The 24,244-nt window shown below is 41.3% G+C and overlaps 1 protein-coding gene across 1 annotated transcript; it reads left to right on the forward strand.

Moving 5' to 3' along the window:
* The first annotated feature begins 789 nt into the window (after positions 1-789).
* LOC112949058 (melanopsin-like) lies at positions 790-24,244 on the forward strand. Its single transcript, XM_026041436.1, has 13 exons — positions 790-861; positions 1,342-1,409; positions 1,652-1,848; positions 3,191-3,324; positions 10,454-10,596; positions 12,358-12,491; positions 14,033-14,236; positions 14,651-14,822; positions 15,980-16,135; positions 16,982-17,089; positions 19,559-19,733; positions 21,243-21,392; positions 23,858-24,244. The coding sequence occupies exons 1-13, from the start codon at positions 790-792 to the stop codon at positions 24,242-24,244; spliced, it is 2,100 nt and encodes a 699-aa protein (XP_025897221.1).

Below are 24,244 nucleotides of genomic sequence, written 5' to 3' on the forward strand. Positions count from 1 at the left end.
TCCTGTAAAGCTAGAATGTCTAAGGTGTCCTACATGTACAATTCAACCTTTGCCATTCCTGATTGATATAACTGTAAGTGAGCAGGATTTMAAGGTATCTGTTATTTGATTCTTGGAGGGAAGGATGTCGGGGACATCCTTCATGTCAACTACATGTATTCCATGTAGTTGAATATATCAGTTTTCCCTGTAGGTTTTTGTGTGCTATGTAGTGTATTGAGTTTTGCTTGTCATGTTCAAGATTTCTAAAATACTGTTTTGCATCATAGAGTCTGYATTCTAGAGACTTATGATACAGTCTATAGCAAGCAAGCAGTATTAAAACAGAAGAAAAAGGAATAAGATATATTATGCTAGCTTTATAGAGTTGGCGTTAAGAACAATAGTTAACAAAGATAGTGATGATTGTTCAATATATGTTTCTTAGCCTTTAAATGCACATGTATCTCATGCTGTAAGGGTTATAGAATGCACAAATGTAAATGGATCTGGTTATTTATTTGTTTATTGTTCTAGACATTTGACAGAAGGTCTCATCCTTTGACAAGTATTCAAAAATCAAATGAAATCGCACATGCTTAAATAAAATAGACAACTACTACCTACTACTGCTATTACTAATAAAATASACCTATGTGAATTCTCCAGTTATTCTAAGCCCAGACCATTATGTCTTTCCAGAGCAGTTTCCTTCCATTTCAGAGTATGTATTTTGAAAATGTCAGTTTGGACAGTTATGGCCAAAGCATAGCATAAGAGAGTCCTTGGGAAGGAAGAGATGGTAAAAAGATGCCTAGCATCAAATTCCTGCTCTTTTTGCCTTGTTCCAACACATCTGAAGACCTTTGCTTTGGAAACATGGCATAACCAAGACCCTGCAAGGTAAGACGTTCCTGCGTTATGCGTTCCTCTTTATTCAGTGCCATTCCCTTTATTCCCTTTTCCGTGGCTGCTGCCCAGTCTGCAGGAGGGGCTGGGTGCTTGTGCTTRAAGGTAAGACATGTTCTGGAAATGCTCCAGGCCACCCTGTTGCTGTTACATATGTCCAGTAGAGAAGCAATGTCCTGTGACAACTTGGTAAGATACTCAAGGTGTGAACGTAGGCATTTTGCCCCAAACACGTGTCAGCACCTCAGTGCCCTGGGACACCGCAGGCACAGCCCTCTGGCCAGGGACGTACGTAGTCGTACATAGTCACGTCCCCCTGAAGACAGGCAATGACAGGGCAGCTGRAGAAGAGCGCACGCAAGGAGACAGCGAGAGCCCTGGGTGGCGAGGAGGCTGACGGGGAGAGTGCTGGGGTCATCTGGCTCTTTTCTGGCTACCTATGGGAGGTTACAGAGCCCGTCTCCCCGCAGCAAAAGCATAAGAAGCCGCGAGCGCGAGGCGCTGCCCAGCGAGAACCGCAGGTACGGGGTGGGCAGGGAGCACGGGCACCATCCATCCGCCCGCCCGCCCCAGGATGCGCCGCCTCGGCAGCAGCATCCGCAGGGGTGGTACCCACCGGGCTGGGAGCTCGCGTCTGCTCCCGCACGGAGCAGCGGGAGCAGGAGCGTGCCGGGGCGCCCSGGAGATGAGCTCCTCCAGGGGTGCCGCTTTGCGGAGGAGGAGGAGGAAGAGCGCTCTATACCTGTTCACTTATTTCTTCAAGAAGTCGTTCTGCACGTGGAATGAGCGCCGCGGCGGGCTCGGCCGGGCTGGATAAGGGCATGGGCGGCCGGCTGGGCGCTAGCGCTGCTGCTCCGCGCGCTGCCGAGCTCCCGGAGGAGGAGGGCTCGCTCGCCTCCAGCTTCCCAAAGCGGGGAATTGCGGACGAGCCTTGGAGCGAGCCGTGGTACCACAGCGGATGTGCGGAGGGAAGCGAGATGCTCGCGGCTGGACCCCCAAAGTACGTGTCGGGAGGAAGTTTCCTGGAAAGGGGGAGCTGGCTACGGAGATGTCCTTGTCTTCTGTCCCCTCCTACCAAAATGAACTATTTATTTAAGTTAATTCTTTGCCTTTAAAAGATATTTTSAAAGTTGTCATGCTTTTATTAATTTTGCTTTCTCTTTTTGTGCAGCTGAGCTGGATATGTCCAAAGGGACATGTTCCTTACAAGCATGTGTCTAGATTTTTCAGGTGGATTTGGAGTTTTGGTTAATGGGAAACCCCTAGTCATCTGGGCAGGGGGCATGTTGCTGGTGGCTTCTCATTGCGGCACGTGTTGCACCATTAAGATTTAGCTAATTAAACCTTATTGTGATCTTGCCATTAACAGTAGGCAACATTTAATAACAGGAGAAATTTAAACGAAGCCCTAAAGCAGCTTTCAGGGTTGTTATCCTTTGTCGAGCTGATAAATGTAATGTAAAGTGACCTAAATGAAGTGCTGGAGAAGGGTTTGTCAGTTGTTTATATGTTTAGCTAGGATTATGTGAAGACATAAGGAAAAGAGGATTTGCTTGTGCATTGCAAATTAGTTATGATGATTTGGGGCAGAAAACTGAGGCAGGTCAGCAAACTGCATATGAAGAATTTCCTGTCCCCGTGTACCCCGACCTCATATGTTACAATACTTTGTACAGATTTTAGAAGAGGAGATTTCCTGCCACATGTTTGGCAGTTTGCCTGCATGTAACTGCATTAAGCAGCCCAGTCGTGGCTTTCATATCACTCCACTAAGAATATTTGTTCCTTCTCTGTAAACTGCTGCTGTGCCAGCAGGGTTTTTAAGAATGGAAGAGGAAGGTTGTGGGAGGGCTGTGGGAGAAATCCCAGCTCGGGAGGGAAGACGCGGGTGTCCTCTCGTTGCAAGAGGTCACTGTCCTGCAATATCTCCGAGGGAAGCAAGTTGAGGACAGCGTTTTGTAGAGCACTCGTAAGTAAATCGGCGTTTAGACAGATGCGAGGGAATGGGAGTCTGAGCACCTAACGTATATTTAAAATCTAATCCCTAAATAGACTAAATGTATGCCTGCACTGCTACGGGTCTTCAATTTTGGTTTCTTCCTTTGGTTCACATCCGTATTATGGTGGTTGTGCAGGTTATTTCTGCTGTTAAATTTTCACTGGAMTCTCCAAGGATGATTAAGCCCAAGTTTATTCCCTGACGTGACATGCTTACCAAATTTTGAGCTAATTAATATTCTGTAAAAAACAGAAAGAGTGAATGTCATGTACCCCGGTCTTACGATGTTCTTGTTGCAATCAGCAGCATCTCTTCCCATTGTGTTGCAGGAGATCATCGTGCTGAAGGCTCCGCAGCAGCGTCCYAAGGGCAGTGGTAGTGACAGAGCTGCTATATTAATATTGTTGCTTGGGAAAGCTTTGCAGACGGGATCACAGGTAAACAAAAAAGCAGCTAAGGGGACRATTCAGTTTTACTCAAAATAGAGAGAGTTTCCAGGTCTCACCTTGACAGCGTGTGAGGTTTCACTTAATGACATATTAAATGTTCTTCAGTTGTATGTACAGACTTGGTTGTTAATTAAATAAATAAACCTGAGCCTCTAGACTATATGATGMCTTTTTTTTTCATTGCTTTTGTAGAGTCTTGAAAAAACATCTGKGGAAGATGCTCAGATCTTCATGTGATTAAAACAAGACCAGAGCGAGACAACTGCATTGTCCCCATCCTCTGTGYGCCACACAGCAGTGGGAGAGGGTAAGGTTTAAGCTCCTTCACAGCTATACCAAAGATATTTTGATGCTTCTCCATATCCTATTGAAGGCATTTCCTTTGATGCCAAAGTATTTTTTTCTTCCTGCAAATGGAGCATATTCACTTGATGGCTGGGTTTTCTGAGAGGTGTGGAGGGCATTCAGAGTTCTTTGATTGTTGTAACTGCTCCCTAGTTATCTCCATTTTGCCATTCCTTGTAGGTTTGGCAGCGCTCCTTACACCTTCCTCTGAAATATATCTTCAGCATTTGAGTTGCTTAGTTATGTTAATCATGTTTGCCTTTTTTCACTGATTCATTCTGTAAAAGTCCGTCTCTTTTTTCATCTTTGCTAAACAGTTTGCTTCTACTGAGAGAAGACACAGCCCATTAACTTGCTCACAGGTGTACAGAGCCCTTCCCTGGATGAAGACTTTTTTTTGACGAGGAAGCTAGGGGAGGTTGTCCCATTTTCAGATGTGAGTTAAGACTTGCCTTTCTTTGCAGAGATGGAAAAAGTTTTGACTGGATTGGGTCATCTTAAATTTGTCTCAATTCCTTCCCTTCCCAGTCATTTCTGTTATCTAGGTGCTTTATTGTAAGCATGGCATGCAGAGTATCTAGTTGGAATTTGTCAGAGGGAAATGCCTAAGCAGTTGGATTAAATGTTTTACTAGTGAACCAGTAAAACTCTGTCAGGAGTCCTAAACTATTTCAAAACTAAATTTTTCACTTAGACATAGGAATCTAACAATGCATGTAATCACCAAGTAGTGTTTTCAGCAGTATGTGAAAGGCATAAGCATGTTGTCAGCAGCACAGTGAATACGTATGAAGTGCCTAAAATGCTTTAACAATGTGCTTGTTCACAGAGGACCTAAAGCCACAGTAAAACAATAAGAGACAGAATATTTGGTTCAGCTTTCCAGGGTCGAGAAATTACCCTGCTCCAAGGTTTCAGTTATAACTCCTTGACTGCCTGATAAGGATCAGAATTGCAAAATACATTGTTGAAATTTGGGAAAAGACAGCGATGTTTCTTCACGTGCCCTCTATGAGCTGGTAACCTATAAGCACCGTTAAGGCAGCCTTACTGCTCAAATGGAAGTTGCCGGTACTGAAGGTAGGAAAAGGCTGATCAGCAGGGGAAGCAGCGGCAAAACATAAAACTGCTTTTGATATATACGGTGGGGAGGCTAAAGCATGAAGGGCAGAGGTGTCTGTGACTGGTAAAATAGGCTGACTGGTGACACAGACGAACTAGGGGAGTTTCAGGAACCAGAGCCAGAAGAGCAGGTCAGGTCAAGAGTGTGTTGTGCCAAAAGGCTACMGTGTCAGTGAATTCAGAGCCCTATTTTTTTTTCCTCTTGTTTTTTTGATAGACTGTAAGATAAACCTTAGAAAAACAGATCTAAAGTACAGGCATTTTTTTTTTCTGTGTTAGATAAACTTTATGTGATTATTAGAGCTGTGGTTAGCTGTAAGATGCTGAGAGGAAGAAAAAATGATTAATGTATGATGTTAACGCATTGGAAGAAGAAATAAACTTCTTAAATATTTCCTTCAGCGCACAAATGATTTTTCTTTAAAGCTTCCAAAGCGTCTTACTGAAGAAATAACTCTGATAACACAGTTTGACTACTTTGCTTTTTTTTTTTTTTTTTTTTNTTTTTTAAAAATGTGAGACATCTTAATATCTATCCTATGATTTTCTTCTATGGTTTTGTTGCTGTGTGCTGCTAGCAATCATCCCTTCCCCTATGGACCGAGCAAACATGCGCTGAACTGGACCCGTGCAGATAATTTTGATGCGGTGTTAGCATTGATTAGCTCCATTCAGTGGCTTGAGTGCTGCCTCCCTAGTTCATGGTGTGATTTTTGATCTGAGCACAGCATTGGGTGTTCTCCAATGCACACGAGCCCCAGGGTCCGTATTGTGTGGTGCCTGGGGTTCACAGCAAGGACGTGGCTGTGCCAACACGCAAGTCAGGAGACGTGAGGAGGGAAGAGGGACTGAGCTCCAACGCAGCTGAATATTGGTACCACGTCATAGTGGTTTAATGTTCACTTTCTTTTTATTTTCTTCTTTTAATTTTTACATTTTTTATTTTATTTATTTATTATCTTATTTTCTTCCCCTTTTTTTCTCCCTCTCAAATAATTTTAGGTCGTGGTCAGGCTTGCTTCTTTGATCCTTTTATCTGTGCTTAGATTTGAATGTGCTTTTTTTAAAAAAAAAAAAACAGAATTTCTACTGAGGTATATTCTGTGAGTACCTGGGCAATGCTACTTGTCCTCATTGTGTATATACACCCATACAGCAACAGAGCTGTGCACAAAGAATATACTTTTCTACCATATTTTTAGGACATTTAGGTCTTGATAAGGAGGAAAAAAAAAATGTTGCCTTAAGAGTTGATTATAACTGCTTAGAAGGAGGCAGAGGATACACATCCCAGCTAATTGCCAACGCTTCTCCACAAAAACAGGGACAGGAATGAGCAACATGCCATTCCTGCCAGGGCAGTGGTTTTGCTGGCACGCTCAGCAGAATAGCTTGTAAAAGTTGGATTAAGGAGTGGTCTCTGACATCCCCTGCCCAAACTCAGGAGGCAACGCCGAGGTGGGAACATTCAGCTTACTGCTTTTCAGCTGCCCGACCCATGTCTGAAGAGAAACAAACCCTTGTTCTAGCACTGGTCTCGGCAGTGTGGCTCTGAGTCTATGTAGCAAACAACTTCCATGTACTTTTCAGAAAATAATTGACTTTTTAAAACTCTACTTTGTTGGCTGGTCTTTGGAGACCAGAGAGCAAACAGCTATGTACACGTTTTCCACGTTATTGATTAGCTCTGAGCTCTGTATTGCTCTTGTGTGCATCATTTTTATAGCTGCCATGTCATATTAATTATAAAACATATGAATTATTAATACTTCTTGCCATTGTTGACTCCCTGAATGGGATATGTGAACACCTCTGCTTGTCTACCATGCACAGTGTGTTTGTCTGGCTTGAAATAACTCAGTTTTAGTCAGTTTTTGGTGGACATACCCTTTGCGTTTTTGGGCTTCTCTAGTGCCCTCAGACATGGTGATGGGGKGCTTGAGGCTGTAAGGAGTTGCTTTTACATCCTCTGTAGCTGTAATTAAAACTTCTTGTCAAAGCAGTCATTGTGCAAATATAAGATTTTGAAGTATTTAACTTATTAAGCMTTTTGCACAAGTTGGAATCTGATTTCTGGACATCTCTGTGTGCAAGAGAGTTGCAGACTTCTGACCACAACTTGAACAAACACCAGCCAAGGTCTGCTCCAAACGTTTACTTTGTAATTTGGTTGGCTTTGCAAGTTGTCCTGTTGCATGGAGAGCAACACTTCATAGTTTATATTCTCTTCTCATTCCTCATTTTTGGATCAACTAGAATAACTTCACAGTTAAGTGTGCTAAATCAATTGTCATCTTGATTGAATACACATTATAAATATGTATTTTTGCCGGCAGATTCGGGATGTGACCAGACTAAAACGAGCAGTGCAAGGRCAGTGTTGCCCAGAGATCAATACTCAAAGTCCTATACTCAGGCTTGTGGTGTGGTTTTTGGCTCTCTGAGGGACAAATTAATCTGGTAGTTGTTTGATATCATAATTGCAGTGCTACTGACCAGAACAAACTAGATTATTACTTTTGTGAATACTCAAAGGTCAGATGTCGGTGTGATGATATGCACATGAGTTTTTGTACTTGGCAGATCAGTTGAAGCTTCTGCTTTGTGAATATACTCAGCAGATCAGCACAGAGGAGCCTCAATGGTGTTAAATTGCTCCCTAGCTGGTGCACGTTAATCCCTCCACCAAGTAAGCAAGCCCTTACTTAACCTCATATATGGGAAAATCATTTCCACAGTTGARCTTGCATCTGTAATCACAATCAGATCATAAATAAGTCTTTAGAGACTCTTATATTCACCTAATGCTAATCATGCCACCATTCCTTTTTTCCCATTAGTTTCTACCTCTGTATGTTGAGTGGCGCCTGTCCTTCCCCTCCTCTTTCAGCCTAAATTCTGTCTTCTGCACTAGTATATTTATTAATATCACTGCCTGAAAAAATGGCTGTAATTATTCTGACACTGGTTTATGATTAATAATCAAACTACAAGATCTTTCACAGAATAACTTTCCTCCTCTGTTAAGTTTTCTCATGTTATTTTCGGTGAAGTGGACCAAGTTGTTTTGTCCTCCTGATGGCTGCTTCCTCAGCCAGCTCGTTGAAGGGCAGCTGTTAATTTGCCATTTAAATCTCAATTTGCCTGCAGATATGTTGGTGCCTCCGYCAGGGAAGCCTTCCAAGCGATGACGGAGGTGACAGCATTTTGATGTTTTAGTCACATCGTATATAACGGTATGACCCCAGCACGCTTTATGTGGGATGTCAGGTCCAACATGTCATGCTGCCAAAATGCAAGTAATTGTAGGATTAGTTTAGAAGGAGCCAAACCAAGCGAGTACCAGATACGGAAATWTGCCATAGGCTGGCCCGAGTGCAGCTAGTGACAATTCTTCATGGACAGTTTGACAAATATATTTTTTCAGTGAAGCAATCAGGTCATTTTGGCTAGTCTCTTTAGGATCTCTTCTTAGGAAAAGGATTCATCTTCAGCAGAGTGTTTGGGATTTTGCCTCAATACTGTAAAAGGAACAGAAAACCAACCGGGAAGGGCAAATTGATAGGTGAGTGCTTCTCATGTGAGTGCATGAAAACTCCCTCCACCCATTAGATGGCCAATATATCAATTTAATAAATGGTAGAAGATTTGTTTTCCTTTGCTATCGCTTTCTTAAATCATGTTGTTGGAGAGGAGGAGCCAGATTATAGCCAGTGCTCCATTGGCTTTTCCGTTTCCCTTTGAGCAGATAGGAAAAGATAGGAGCATTAAGGAATGTTTGATATTATTCCTCTTCTTAACGTCATGCCGATATGAATGCCAAGATTTCTGATTTTTTTTTTCCTGATATACTTACCCAATATGCTAAAATGCTTGCAGTAGAAGTGATGGGATTGTTTAAGTAAAATGACGGAGTCGAGCTTTTCAGAGATGGTACTGTGGAAAAAGGTAAAATGTAAATTCCGTGTTCAACCTTTCTGATACTGTTTTTCAGTGTTATTCTGTATAGAGCAAGGGCCTGCATGAGAAAAGCAGCATGTATTCAACAGAGTAGATTTTAAATGATCAACCTTAAAATCTTTATTCTTAGCCTTTCCTGTTGTGAAGTTATGCCAGCTCAGTGAAATAAATTATGAGGCTAAAATGAGGCATAAATTCTCCTTAGTTGGCTTTCAGGTATTTGCACTTATTTAGCCAGTTTCATTTAAAARTTTCCACTACTTAAATTATGTTTTAAAGTTGATATTTTCTATTGACATAGCTATGTGCATAGCTTGTGAACACAAGTGTGTATAAATTCCTAGATACAAATTATGATTGGTAATGGCTTTTGGTCTTCGTGAGCTCTCCCCATGTCATCCAGTTGGATGAAAGCCACACCGCTGTAAGAGTGCAACAGCAGAAAGACTGAATAAGTAGCTGTCYTCCTGCACATCCTAAAGTCATTTTCTCTGCTATTAGCAGATCAACGACAGTGTTTTATGGGCTTCTCTCAAGGCAGGACACCTCCTCCAAAGCCCAGAAGGTCTGAACTGCCTTCTGCTTAGATTCTTTAGGAGATGTCAGAGATGGGGGACCCAGTGCAGTCAGCCAGAAGAAAGAAACAGCTGTTCTTAGGCTTTCAGATGGCACCTTAAGTATTGCCAGCCGCATAACTCTTTTCTTCTTGAACATATTTTGTTGTCCAGGTCCTTCCTTGCACGCCAGCACCAACTGTGCCYTGCCCCCTCTAGGTCTTAGAGCCGTGCAAAGAGCTCTAAGTCTTAGAGCTATACAGCAGCARAACTTGTTGAACCAGCCCCTCCATTGGGACAAGGGGACCTAATTTTGACCAGTTTGTCAATGTCCAAATGTGCACGAGTGCTCCGTGTGTCTCTGCTGCTGCTGACTGATCTCCATTAGGTAGCAAGCCAGGGTCTTCTCACTGCTAACGCTAATAGAAACCGAGTGGATTAGCTGTAGGCAGCCCTGCTGCTGAATTTAGACAGTGTTAAACTGGACTGTTTTCCCTAAAAACACATAAAGAATTGATGGGGCTTTAGTCACACACTGTTGATAAAGGACAGTGAAAGAAATGTCAAAACTATTTAATGTGTTTRCGCTTAAATAGGGGTTGCCACAGGTGCTATTTTTCCTCTGATCTCCCAACTTTTCCATGGGGAATTCCCCTTTYTTGCAGTGCTGTTAGTCAGTGGATCAGGAGCTCGAGCAGACTGCGGGGAGTTTAGTGTTGGCAAAGGTGAAGGCCAAGAGACACATTTGATATCAGAGATTCTAATAAAAACCAAAGCATGATGAGCTGGCTGCTCTGTGGTTTGTGTTGTCAGCTCATTCTACATCCCTGTAGCTATTTTCCTGCTAGCACAGCTTTGCCTTTCTCACATCATCATCAGAACCTTACATTTTTGGCATAACCTTCATATTTTTTTGCAATCTTTTATTTTAAGTGTATATATATAACCTGGTATTAAGAACCGAAGAAACTATTGCAGGAGTTTGGCTTGGTTACTGGAGAGCCATGCAGAGGTGTCAGTCTGTGGCAGGTGGCTGCATTACCTTCCCTCACGAGTTGGACACGCTGAATGAGCATCCCCTGGATTAAGTGACAAGCGACCAAACATGGGAACTTTTCCTTTGCTTTCTGTTCCAGAGCTGGAATATGGACACGGTGCAGCACACAGTGGCCACGGCGGAGATCCCCGACCACGCTCTTTACACGGTTGGAACGTGCGTCCTTGTCATCGGCACTATTGGCATCATCGGAAACCTCCTGGTTCTCTACGCCTTTTACAGGTTTAAAACTTCTAATAATCGAAACAGCAGCCTTTTTTTCTTCATTTGCAAGGTAGAATTTGCAGAATATTTTGCCCAAACTGACACTATTCCCTACAGCCTGCAGTGTGCTGCAAGGGCTGAGGAAGCAATGAGGTAGGTGCCGCGAGCTCACGCCATCCGCCGGTTCCCTGCTTCAGGCAGATCACAGGATTCCTGTCAGGTTGTATGTGCTGGTGTCTTCTGGCAGCGTAACACATAGTGGAAGCAACTGCAGATAGAGTATGTAAATATCTCCAGAAAAAAAAAAAAAAAAAAAAAAAAAAAAAAGACTTTTATTCTGTGCTTTGATGCTGCCTTTCCAAATCCTTCTTGTTCATTTTTGTTATCAGCATTCACTTTAGTGCCAAGAGTGTTTAGCATGCTAGAAATTCCAGTAGGGGTGTGAGTCAAATGTTAGTTTAATACTCTTAATTCTTAAAGCAAAATAATTAAAAACTGATATGAGAGAAAAGAGAAACTGCGTTCCCATCAAGTTGGCAATTGTGATGTTTGCAAAACACTGTGGTCTTTATGGCTTTCTTAAAATTCTGGCTTAACATTGTGCGATWAATTGTAAAAATGTAAAAAACTGCAAATGCATTAAATCAGCATAGGGAGAAACTCTCCTCAGGCAGAGCAAGAGCACCTCAGCTGTGAACTCTGCTTGCCTCCCGCTCTCTAGACATTGGAAACAGCTGTGAGAGCTGTGTGATTTAAAGGAACTGTGGAAGTGCTGAGGTGCCTTTCTTTATCCATTTCTTTCTCAATGTTTCCTTATTAACATAAGGAAATTGATGTAAACTTTGAACAGTTGGCAGTTTGCTAGTAGAGCAGAGAAACCTCGGTTGGTAGAGCACCTGCCCTTTCCCAGTATATCCATCAAAGTGCCAGTTGCACCATAAATTTGGGTGAGCTAGTCACAAAAATTAATTTAACGTGCCTCATGGAGTGTTGTATCCAATCGGAACAGCGAGGGATTATTCAGCCCAATAACCCCAAACAGAAGTGCGAGTGAGTATCAGTTCTTATACCTCTTAGAGCCAAGGATTATCTCAAGTAGCATTTTTAAGCTTCCTAGGAGATAATAACTCCAGATATCTCTAAGAAGTGGGACCATGAGAGGGTGGTGAGATGTGAGCAGCAGGTCTGGGAGGGAGCAGTGAAAATATTGTTTTTTCCTCGGGCAAACTTTGCCTTGTTGCTGACTGGCTATTGCTTTCAAACTGCCTGACTGGCATTTAATGTTGCCTGTTTATAGCAGCTGAGTTTTTCTGTTTTTGCTTGTATGGAGGAAAAGGAATTAAAAAAAGAAATGCCCYGCTTGCCCTGTGGCACTTTGCAATGACTAATTTAGTTACTAGCAATGCGGTGACTCTTTAGATCAGCAGCTATTAAAAGTTGACCAGAAAGTGTCGTTGGGCTCAGTTATGCGCTGTAGAGCCTGATCTTGTGAAGCGTGGTGGGTACCTGCTGCTAGAGGGACCAGGGGAATGAGGAAGCATCATGTTGTTCAGAATAGCTGGAGCTCTTCTGTGTTTGAAGATGAAGTAATTCCTTTTATTCCCYTTGCTCTTGCTAGTTATTCCTTTGAAATGTCTCCATCCGAAGCTGCAGTGGTTGACAGATGGGTGAAGTAAACAGTTGCAACCTGGAAAGTATTTGCTTGCATTAGCAGCTAAAGTGATCTAACTGTTCAGTTTGTGTATTTTAAAACGTGTGTTTCTCTCTCTTGATTTTTAGCAACAAGAAGCTGAGGACGCCACAAAACTACTTCATAATGAACCTGGCTGTGAGCGACTTCCTGATGTCTGCTTCACAGGCGCCCATCTGCTTCATCAACAGCTTGCACCGAGAGTGGATTCTTGGGGATATAGGTACTTTGCAACACTAACTGGTACCCTGCCAGCTCTGCACTTTCTACAACCTATTGCAGCCATCACAGCCCTGGCTTATACCAGGGACCACGGCAGCATGGGGTTCTCGAGCAAAAACAGAGCCTCTTGGCATTATCAGCTATCATAATGGCATAAGTACTTGTGTTTTGTAGGCTTGATCCCTTCATCTTCCACATACTGGAATGAATTGAATCAACATCAGCATTTAATTCTGTGACTCTTTAGCGTGAAGAATGCAGATACCATTGCTAGAGATGAGTAGAAGACATAAAATTATTTTTTCTTTATTCTGTTTAATAGATCTTTAATTTTTCATTTGCAGATGTTTGTTGAAACTCTTTAACACGCTTCACAAAATCTCCATTTTAATTAACAGAATTAAATAGTGAGAGTCAATAGAGTTAACAGTCCGTGCAAAATCATGTTCCTTTCCTTCTGATTGCAAGAAAGAAATGGAGGTATTTCAGTTACAAATTGAATACCAGAAGAAGTGCCTGATGCACTGTTTATTACTGCATATCCGATCATCAGGTGTAAATTCGTGTCAAGCATTGGTAGTGTATTGGTGGAGCAAGTCCAGAGACAATGTATTATTAGCAGCATAAAAGGGGCTAGTGAATAAATTAACCTAATGAATACACTATGCTAAGGTTGTTAGTCCTGCTCAGCTGTGTAGATAAAATCAGCCTACGACTTATTTACTGATTGTAAATGATCATGCTCTCCCAAATGAAGAAATTGACTGAGACTGAGTAGAATTTGATCCATTATTTTGGGGTTTGTATTGAAAAACTTTGCAAGAAGATGGCGTTAAGGTCGAATTTGGTGTTAGGGGTGCCTCCTGTCTCTGGTGGGCTGTAGCCATAAGATGTGGCACAAAATCGCAAGAAATGATCGAAAGTGAGAAACAGATTTCTGAATTAAATAAGGTACAGCATAACTGTGCAAGTTGTAATCTGCTAGGACAGGGTCTGAATGCAGAGAGGTGAAAAAAATTTGTTTCATGTAAAATCTCTAAGTTTTAAAGAAATGTTACATTTGAAAGGAGCGGGAGCTGTATTTAGTGGCTGGTCTTTCAACCATTGGGTTGGAAACGCTTCTACATTTTTAAGCCGTATAAACCAAAGCCGTTTTTGAAACATCCATGTGTCATTAGCAGACACATATCTGGGCAGCCAGCTGAGATCAATATATTGGGCAAGAGTCCAGGAAAATGTAAATCTAATTAGATTGGATTTCTTTTGAGGCATTTTTCCATTGACAAAAGGCTCCTCATTACAGYCTACAGTGGGGGGTAGGATTGTTTAACACATACATCTGTATTCTACTACTATTGGGGAGGGGGATGCCTCTAATCAGCACTTATTAATTATGAAACTGAGAGGCTGTAAGTCTTCTAATGAGAGAGAAGTTCTGAGCCAAGGAAAAAAAAGGGAATTTATGACTTGAGACTTTGAGAGAGGACATAGGTTCATCTGTTGCTTAAAGAAAACCCCCGATGTTCCCTTTTTCGGCCTCAGGTTGTGACCTGTACGCTTTCTGCGGGGCGCTCTTCGGGATAACCTCCATGATGACCTTGCTGGCCATCTCCATCGACCGCTACCTCGTGATCACCAAGCCCCTGCGCTCCATGCAGTGGAGCTCCAAGAGACGCACCGTGCAGCTCATCGCCCTCGTCTGGCTCTACTCGCTCGCGTGGAGCGTGGCCCCGCTGCTGGGATGGAGTACGTGGGCTGCTCTCCTCCGTGCCCTCGCGTCTGACCTTGCCTTGCTCGGGATACAGAAGCAAATAATTTTTTTTGGAAAGTTTTCGAGTGGAGGCATAGCTATTGCACCATTTTTTTTATTCTTTTTTTTGTTATGTAATATATCTGCACCTACAGCAGCGCAGGTGCATAGTTTTTCCCCCATATGTATTGAAGCAGGCCAACCTGTGGGTAGACTATTAAATGTATCATGTCTAGGAGCGGAGAGCTGCTCTCTGAGTGCACCCTTGTATTCTCATACCCTTGCATGGCCGGAGTAACTAACGAAGGCAATCTATAGAACAAAATATTTATTTTAATTACCTGGACGTTGAATAGGTAGCTCTGAGAGGTTTGAGCGTGTGTAAATCATCTATTTCGTGTATTTCATAGGTTCCTATGTACCTGAAGGCTTGATGATATCCTGTACGTGGGACTATGTAACCTACTCTCCAGCAAACAGAAGTTACACCATGATTTTATGTTGCTGTGTGTTTTTTATTCCTCTAGTAATAATATTCCACTGCTATTTATTTATGTTCCTAGCCATAAGAAGTACTGGCAGGTAAGCAATGTAGCTGAAATATGTAATTCTCTCTTTTATTGCCTTAGAAGACTTTCTCAGTTCCCCTATGTTCAGATAAATCTGAACTAGAAATAAATCCAAACTGATTTAGAGAGTAAAGGGACATAGATCATTAACATGCATAAATGGAGACAATTTTTGCCAGTGTAATATTTGGAATAGATATATGTATGCTGGAGCAGGGGAAGAAGTCTCAGGTTGTTCTAATCTTAGCCCTGACAGTGGCAATTAATAGYACATAGCGCTTGGGTCATCAATTGCCTTGAAACCGATGCATAAATGAAACAGTCCGTATGTTTTTCCTTTATTTAACACAGACATCTCAACTTGTGTTTTACTTGAGCAGAATAGCAACTGCAGACACAAAACCTGCTTATGCTTGTAAGGATGTAGTTAATTTTTACAACATCTTCAGTATATATATTTGTAGATTTGAAGTAAAGAAAGAGCAGGGTTTGTTAGATGAATAAGGGAATTTGTCACTTTTTTTCTCTTTTCTCCTAATGAGGGCATCTGTTTCAGATCTGATCAAGCTCCCACTGAAGCTGTGGGTGTTCCCGCTGTGTCATCAGCTCTGATGGCTTTTTCTCACCAAAGCATGCTGAGGTCTTTTGGTTTCACGAGACTAAACTCCATRTTTGCTCAGCAGATGTTCCTACAAATATATTTAGCTATGTGTCCAAGTTGAAGATTTTATCGAACTATCTTTTGGCCTTAATTTTTATTATGCTCTGAGTTTATGTATTAGTTAATAAGCAAAGAGTGATCCTTGAGTCAGTGCTGCCCTCTGGAACCACAAAGAYGATGCTAACAAGATTTTCATGCCTTTCACTCACTTTTCATGCATTTTCCAGCTCAAATTCCACTTTATCAAGGCTTGTCTGTGGCTATCCCTGTCAAAATCCCCAATCCCACGGATCCTCTGGCTCCATCCCGTTGCAGACTGAACTGAAAATATCTGGGGCCATCYGATGACAATATTTCCCATCTCCTAAATTTTTCAGAGCCTGAGCATAACAGAGTAGTTAGAGCAGGGAAAGATGAAGTTTGCTCCATGCCTCATATTCCCAATAATGTGTTGYACCTGATTTTCTTTATGCTCCTGCTGATAGATCTGTTTATTTTTCCCACCACAGAGATGTTCAAAAGCTTGGGTCCTGCAGTCGGAAATCCTACCTCTCTCAGTCCATGAAGAACGAGTGGAAGTTGGCAAAAATTGCTTTCGTGGCCATCGTTGTATTTGTCTTATCCTGGTCTCCATATGCTTGCGTCACTTTGATTGCCTGGGCAGGGTAAGTAGAAACATGATGCCAAGAATTTGGATTACATTGAAATAGAAAGATGATTAGTGTTGTCACCTSCAAGAAACAGTTCTTCCTTTAAAAATAACGTATTATCCTTATTACAGAGGAGATGGTACTGCATGCCAAATGAATATTTGTCTGCTTATTTAAAATACGTTGACCTTTGGTTTGGATTTTCCTCTCCTTTGTGATACTTTCTATGTATGAATTCCAATTTCCTCTAAGAATTGCCTCTTTTCTAATATCTCTTCTCTCAAGCATGACCTTTTATATGCGGCTACCTCTGAAAAAAAAAGGCAAGAAAGGAGTATATTCCCCAAATCCTCACCTCTAAACATCTATGCACTCCCTCATCCTCTAACTGTATTCCAAGGGGACCTAGTGTCAGAGCATGTTCCATACCACTGATACATTAATGCCTATTATCCTACAATTGCACATTGGTTGAAGATGGAGACTGAAGTCAAAATGGTCTCAAGCCACTTCCAATCCTCTCYTCCCTTTTTAGTGTTTGGAACTAAATCACTGGAACTAAATTACTGTGCAGCATGCAGGTTGCTGCCAAAAAGTATTAGTTTTGAATCTGCTTTCTTATTGCCTTTCCCCTTTCTTTGAAGATAAAGAATAGACCACCCTGTATACAAAGAAGTATATGCAGGCAAGTTGAAGTTTTCACTCTGAGCAAGGAATTTCTACTAATGAATGATTTTTTCAGGAGTGTATTTCCTGATATGGGGTCATAGCATATAAACTGTCCAAAAAGAATAATGTATTTTTAGTAATTCAGCACTAATCCACAGCATAGCTCTGTGTCACGTTTTTGCTTTGTTTTAGCCACAGCAACATCTTAACGCCGTATTCCAAATCTGTGCCAGCTGTTATTGCCAAAGCTTCTGCAATTTACAACCCCATCATATATGCAATAATTCATCCAAGATACAGGTACAGTAGACTTATAGGTATGTGACTTGCTATCAATGTAGGCACAGTTTCAAAAATGAATGAGCAAGTTGTGTTTTCCTTCAACCTCAACTCATGCAGCCCATGCTCCAGTTGTGCTGAGCTTTGGAAAAAGCTCGGTTGAAGCAAATATCATTTTTATATGCTCAGTGAAAAGTAAGAGCCCTCAGAAGGCAGCAATCTACACAGAGTTCCCTAAAAATTAGAAAAACTTTTCTAATGTACTTAAAAATATTGGTTTTGATTTAGCAGATTTGCTAACGCTGCTCAGCAAGTGTTGCCTTGTAAAAAGCAGATGGTTCTAAAATGCTCTTGCTGAAAGATCTCTTTGGAAGACTCAGTTTTCATATTCATTTTATTTAGTCATGTCAGGTAAATTTTAGGCGAACCTCTTCAATCTTCACCTGTTTAAAAACCATTAGCTTTGCCTTTTGAGAAGAAGCACCAGGCTGCAGTAGTATGGTTYAATGTACAAAGCAATGCTGATCACTTTGTGGAACCAGTCTGCTTTGTTTTTTTATATACTGGGAATATTTCTGAACTGAGGGCTTCATAGAGAAATTACTCAGCATTTTCATTCTACATTGCTATGGTTATCAATTAGTAAATATTTTAAAGAAGAAAACAGTGGCATTCTATCACAAATTTTACTAATTCTCAAATAACATGCGACACCATTAGGCTGCATTTTCTGTATTGAATTTTCCAATTGTGTGGGAAAGGATGTTTGAGGGAGATSAAAATCAATAGAATTGCTCTCCTATCTATCTAGTGATGGCTGTAGCAGATTGCATTATAGACTCATCAATGTAGACTTAGAACACGAACTAATGCAAGCAAAATTTCTGGACAACATCATTACCTCACTTTATCTTAGGACTCTTCATTTGAGAATCCTCTGAATTTAGTACTTTACCAGCCAGGTCCTTCTTTTAAATCCTACTAACCACCTCAGTTACATTAAAAAAAAAAAAAAAAAAAAAAAAAAAAAGCCTATCTTTAGATGTTTTTATGAATGCTTGACCGACTGTCCTTTTTATTTTCTTGCTAATTCTCTCACAGTGAGGATGAGATTTTTATGTGTTATGTCCAGTTTACTGGATTATAATAAACTAAGCATTATAATAAACTGACAGAGCACAGGGATTATTTGTTCTCACTGAGGTGAGATGATCAGCAAAGTATTAGCAAGTTGTAAGAAGAGATGTTTTCCATACGGCTGCACAAATGGGAAAAGTATAAGATATGGTGAAAAGAATGCAGAAAGGAACAACATTTTAGTATCATTTAAAAGATGACCATCTTTAGTGATGTGTTAGAAAGCTATGTTTTTTAAGCTTTTCTTTTTTTTTTTTTTAATATTGCAGCTGAGATTAATATGTTTTTGAAACCCTTGCACTGGAAAATACATGTATTGTATGAAAGGTGATGTTTTCTGATTAGCCATTTCTTTAGATTTGTGAGCAATTCTTTCCAAGTGCGTCTTCCACAAAGAGGTGGTTGCTTTCATTGGAAGCTGAATGCAGTAGACGCCACAAGGTGGCAGAGTTAGTTTAAGCAAAATTTTTGTTCTCATCAATATAGCGGAAAGACTGTTAAGTTATATCACCTGAAACTGTGTTTTAGGAGATGGAAGACACAGATAGGTGATTGTTTTGGATGCCTGATGAAGGAAAGCATGGTTGTAAAAACAGGTAGAACTCCCTAGAAATTTGATAGCAATACATCTATAATGGTAAAATATCTATTTTGTATGAATATATCTGCTCTAGTAGCTATTAGTTTTACATCCACCAAAACCAGAGTCCAATATGTGTTTTTTCTTCCTACCTCCCAATGTGTATTTCTAGACGAAGCAGGCGCTTAGGCAGTTGTCGTGAGGGCATTTTGCAGAGCCGGCAAGTCATGAAGTTAGAAAGTCGCATTGTGTCACTCGTGACGGATCAAGTGTGAAGTTGGAAAAGTGAAAAAAGTAGCTGCAATTTGTACTTTGCCAACAGTCAGCTGGTGAAAATATGTTGGCGGGACCCATTTTGCTTGAGCTGTGAATAATGACTGTATGTGTGCAGATCAGGGCTTGTGAATCATTTCCAGATGTTTTAATCACACACATTGTGTCTTTAAAGAAATTTATTCGTAGTGAGCCTGAACASACTGGCCATTTGGTATTGGATACATTGGACTGAGTTAAACCAAAATCCCTTTTTGAACCTGTCCAAGAGGAGGCACCTAGCAATGGCAAGTTGAAGAATCTAGATACAGATCAGACTCATTTAGTTTCCCACCAGGTCAGACATGAAAAGCTATGTCTGTATGCTTCTGCTTCTGGTCTCGACTATGGAAAGAAGTTGGCAACTTTTATGCCACATGATTTTGAAAGTCAAGTTGTCAGTGCTTGACTATTATACTTTACTATTATACTTTTGTTTTTCTTCTCCTGTTTTCTTTCAGAAAAACCATCCACAATGCTGTTCCCTGCCTGAGGTTCCTCATACGGCTGTCAAAGAACGATCTCCTGAGAGGCTCCGTAAATGAATCTTCCTTCAGGGCTTCTCTCTCCAGTCACCAGTCTTTTGCTTTCAAGACCAAAAATACTTGCGTTTCATCGGTTTCCACGGGAGAGGCTGTAAGTGTTGTCATGTTTCTGTGAAGGGAAGCAAGAATTCTAGTTGTCTGACTTATAAATTGTAACAGGTTTGGACTTACATTTGGGGGAAAACAACCCCACCTACCTACAAAACACGATTAAATAGAAGTCACAGCAGTAGGGCTACCTGACTCAGAAATCAAAAGTATGCAGTAGGGCTACCTGACTCAGAAATCAAAAGTATGCCATTCACCCTAAGAAGGTGTTTGGATACCACTCAATGGACAAGCTACTTCTAGAGACTTGATCTAGATCTGCCAATCTCTGTCTATAGCTTCTCATTAAAAGCCTGAATCAAAGTTTCCTTAGAAAATAATTAGAAGAATGAAAAGACCTTTTACTCTGGGCAAAGTACCTTTTTTTTTTTTTTTAAACCCCGCTATTATACAGATTGTTTTGAGCCAGACAGTGTTAGATGTGGGAGTTTTCTAATTTGTCAGCCTCAGATGTTACATTTTTCAAGGCACAGGCAATATTTTCACGGTCATCTGATTGCCCCTACATTAGAACAAAAGATCTTAGCCTGACAGAGAATGCAAAAGTGAGCACATACTGAGCCATTCCCAGAAATGACTCTCTTGTGTGTGTTCTAAAATGTTGTCTTTGGCTTCACTCTGAAAGGTATTAAAAAAACATACTAATGATTCCATTGCAATGTAAATGAAAATAGAAGAGTTAAGCCTGCTGGTTGACTATCATTCCCAGGGCACTGCTTGCACAATGGTCCTTACAGAGTATCTGCTGTGATGGTTTCATAACCTGTAAAACTCTTGGAATGTTTTTGAAATAGGACATTAGTGTGTGCAGCAGGCAGAAGCCCTGTCATCCCAAGGTGTCTGTTTTGTGTAAGACTAACAGATTGAGCAAAGATGCAAAGACCCACATATATTTGCAACCCACGAGACCGCATGGGTTGTGCTTGCCTCCGTACACATTGCTTGTGCTTTRCTCACTGGTTACTGACAGAGTGGGTAGAGACCTGAAAACAAACTGGAATAGTAAAAAACAAGGATGATACTTATCTACTCATTTCTAATCTCTAGTTTTCTCTTCCTTTTGCCTTATAACTTTCCTTGACTTATTCCAAAGTTCCCACTCCATTAATCATTTGTTTGATATCAGAATGTCTCTGCCGAGGGCCAAAGGTATTTGCAAGTTAATTCTGTGTGAGAGGAGGAATCGCAGAAGCAGTGAGAATAAAAAAGGTGAATGGCATCCTGGTAGAAAGCGATTGAACCATTTTTCATGATCTCAAAGGTTTCTTGGCTCTCAGAAGAGCAGTCTGGGGTAAGTGGCAAGATCCAAAATCAGGTCCTGTCCCCAGGGGAAGTTTTGGGTGTGAAATCTGTGCTTGAAGAGCTTCAGCTTTCTGTTGGTGCATGAGCTTCCTGCTCATCTCGCAGGTGAAAAAGAAAAGCTAGAATTTGAGAACTTTCAGAGTTTATGAACGGAGGTAACTGTGCAAAACCTTTCCCCGTTTCTGTTTAGACGTGGAGCGATGTGGAGCTTAACCCTGTAGAGCCAGATAATAAGAAACTACAAGCTCACCGAAGTCACTCCTTTTCAACGAGCGTCAGGCAGGAGAAGAGGGACCCGCTCCCACAGACCCACAGCTGCAATGCAGTAACTGCAGGAAAGGTAGGAAAAGAATTATATCTCCTCTGGGAAATCTCAGTTATAGAGTCTCATCTTTCTACTGCAAGTTATCTCTGGAATAATAATTCCATCTTTACACCTGCCTACTGTTTCTGTAGGCTTTATTCAAACTGATTCTGGTGTTCTCTTCATCCCTGATATTTGTAGTACTACTGGGAATCTTACTAATGCCTTATTAGATTTTTTTTCACTGATGTGTTGATTTGTTCTAGAAAGTCCAGGTCAGTCCACAGCTCCAAAGCTGAGCAGAGTCAGTAGGACAAAACCAATAAAGCTGTAGATGAGGCACTTAGGGATGTGGTTTAGCAGGCGTGGTGATGATGGGTTTACAGTTGGACTTGATGATCTCAAAAGTGTTTTCCAACCACTACAATTCAATGACCCTGAGTTGAATTCTTCATCTCTTTGCATGTTTGTTTACTCCAGATGTGATTCCTCCATCCTGACRCTCTCACATTGTGGCCACCTGCATTTATTACCAATCAGGCCTTGCAAAACTAAGTTAGGCATGTTGGAAGCCACCCTTTTTTCTGTCTTCAGTGTCCATTAAAATGCTTTATTTTTGTTGAGGGGGAAGATGAGAAAGAAACTCCCATTTCTCCCTCAGAGTAGGATAGCCCGGSAGCTGCCGCGCTCCTCTCCCGGAGGAAGGAGACGGTGAGTACTGAGAGCATCTTCGGCGGCTGCATCGCACCCGTGGCCCAAACCGCTGAGGTCTGATGCCATGCCCTGAGAAGCATCATTTTCCCTGAGCATGGGAGAAATAGGTAACCTGCCAGGCAGCTCATTCAAAACTAGTATTTGGATGGCTAACAATGTTAATTATTCATCAGCGCTCAGATTTCAAGAGCAGAAAGGAATAGGACGGAAAGGAATAGAACTGCAAGATAAGGTTGACTAGGACCCAGTTCTTCATGGGGTGCCGGGACGGCTATGTGAGGAACCAAGCAAAGCATGAGCAGGCTGCAGAACACCCTGCCTGCCTCTCTGCTTCCTCCCAGCCTTGTGGTTAATTCTCCAGGACAGCACAGTTCAAAACAGAAGGTAATCTGGGAATTTCCAGCAGCCCGATCACCCCCTTGCTGCATGCATCTGCCCTGTCTCCCATCAGTGGTCTGCTTAAGATAAGGTCTAGTGAAACCTCAGTCGTTTCATTTAACTCTTATGAATAGCATTTGCTGAAAGCAGAGACAGCACAGCAGAGAAGGCTGTTGAGGCACGGGCTCCTTTACTCCCTTTCCATCCCTTTGATGAGGTTTTGTTGGACTCTGTTCTCTTCCCTGGCTCGTAAGCTTTCTTCCTGAGCAGCTACCTCAGTAGCTCAATATGTGGATTTAATGTCCAAGGCTGCAAATATATAACAGAGATAAGAGATTAGACTCAGTTTCTGGAGAATCACCAACTTTTAATGGAAGAGAAAGGAAGAATAAAGTTAACTCAGGGGTGGTCTTCATACGTGTTTGGTAAAAAATTTTTTAATATTCTGGAAATTAGTAATGATGTAGCTCACAAAGATTCAAACAAATTTATCCCTGAAAGATGGCTGCTGTAATATAAAGCTGACGGATGTGTTATTTTGATAAATGGCCTTTAAATGGAGCTCCTGCCGTCTAAGAATATCTGCAGGGATTACTGACGTGCAGTCTAGTCCGCTGAATGCTGAAAACGTAATTTGTTTTTCCCAGTATTTAGAACTAGTAATCCCGTGAGTTGTGAATGTTTTGCGTGTTAGTTAAATGCATAAATATACACCTTCATTCTACTAGAATGTTTCTCTATCATGAACAATTAGACTATTTCGAAACCAGTCTAGTCCTTTGCTCCTTTAAAAATAATATATATATATATTTTTTTGTTTGTTTGTTTGTCAAAAAAAAAAAAAGGCAAAAATCCTAAGTAACAGAACAGTGATTTTGAGCTTGGACCAAGGTTGTCTACGTTTTGATTTAACAATGTAAGATTCTTCTTTTACTTAAATTCTTCTTTTACTTCTTTTACTTGAAAGAGGAATCTTTTTTTTTCCCCCTTTAAGCTTATGATCTCACCGGCATCTTAAAAATCTGGCTATATGGAAACGATTCATGCTTGTGGAGTAGAAATGCATCATGTTGTAGCATATACCACTATGTACATAGAACCCTAGGTTGAGGGACACACCATCAAACTCCTCCCACCATTTTCTTTATTAAAGCTAATAAAAATAGTCAAGCATAAATTTATTTGCAACCAGCGTATATGGGATCAGTGATTCTTATTTTCTGAGATCTGGGTGTGATATCTGTAGCCCGATCACAGCAAGGCAAGGTCCACCTCCTCCAGAAGCTCCTTGCCTGCTTCCTCCTCTAGTTTTCTTCTCTTTCCATTATCTCTTTCCATTGTCCTGAATATTCCATACACTAGTTTCTGTAACCAGTGGGACCATGCTCAAGGTTATGTCTCTATTCCAGGTTTCACTCTCCTCCAGCTGTTTAGAGAAGGTCGTGGGGCGATCAGCTCTACACAGCCCCTCTGAAATCCTTGTGGCCGGTTCCCTGAAAGCAGCTTCTCTACCTGTTGGTTTGAACAGCAGCAGTATCAGCAAAGGAGGAGACGCAGCTGCTTCCCAAGTCGAAACTCAAATTAATGGAGGCCTGGACTCTATCATTAGCAATACTGTCCCTCGCATCATCATCATTCCTACCTCTGAGACCAACCTATTTCAAGAGGAACTGGAAAATGAAGAGGAAGAGTTTGAATTATTCCACTTCAGTGACAAAAAGAGCAATCTACTGGACTTAGAAGGGCTGAGCTCTTCCACAGAGTTCCTGGAAGCTGTTGAGAAATTTCTATCATAA

Source organism: Nothoprocta perdicaria, unplaced genomic scaffold (genome assembly GCF_003342845.1).
Source record: "Nothoprocta perdicaria isolate Ctin4 unplaced genomic scaffold, notPer1 scaffold_285, whole genome shotgun sequence".
NCBI lineage: Eukaryota > Metazoa > Chordata > Aves > Tinamiformes > Tinamidae > Nothoprocta > Nothoprocta perdicaria.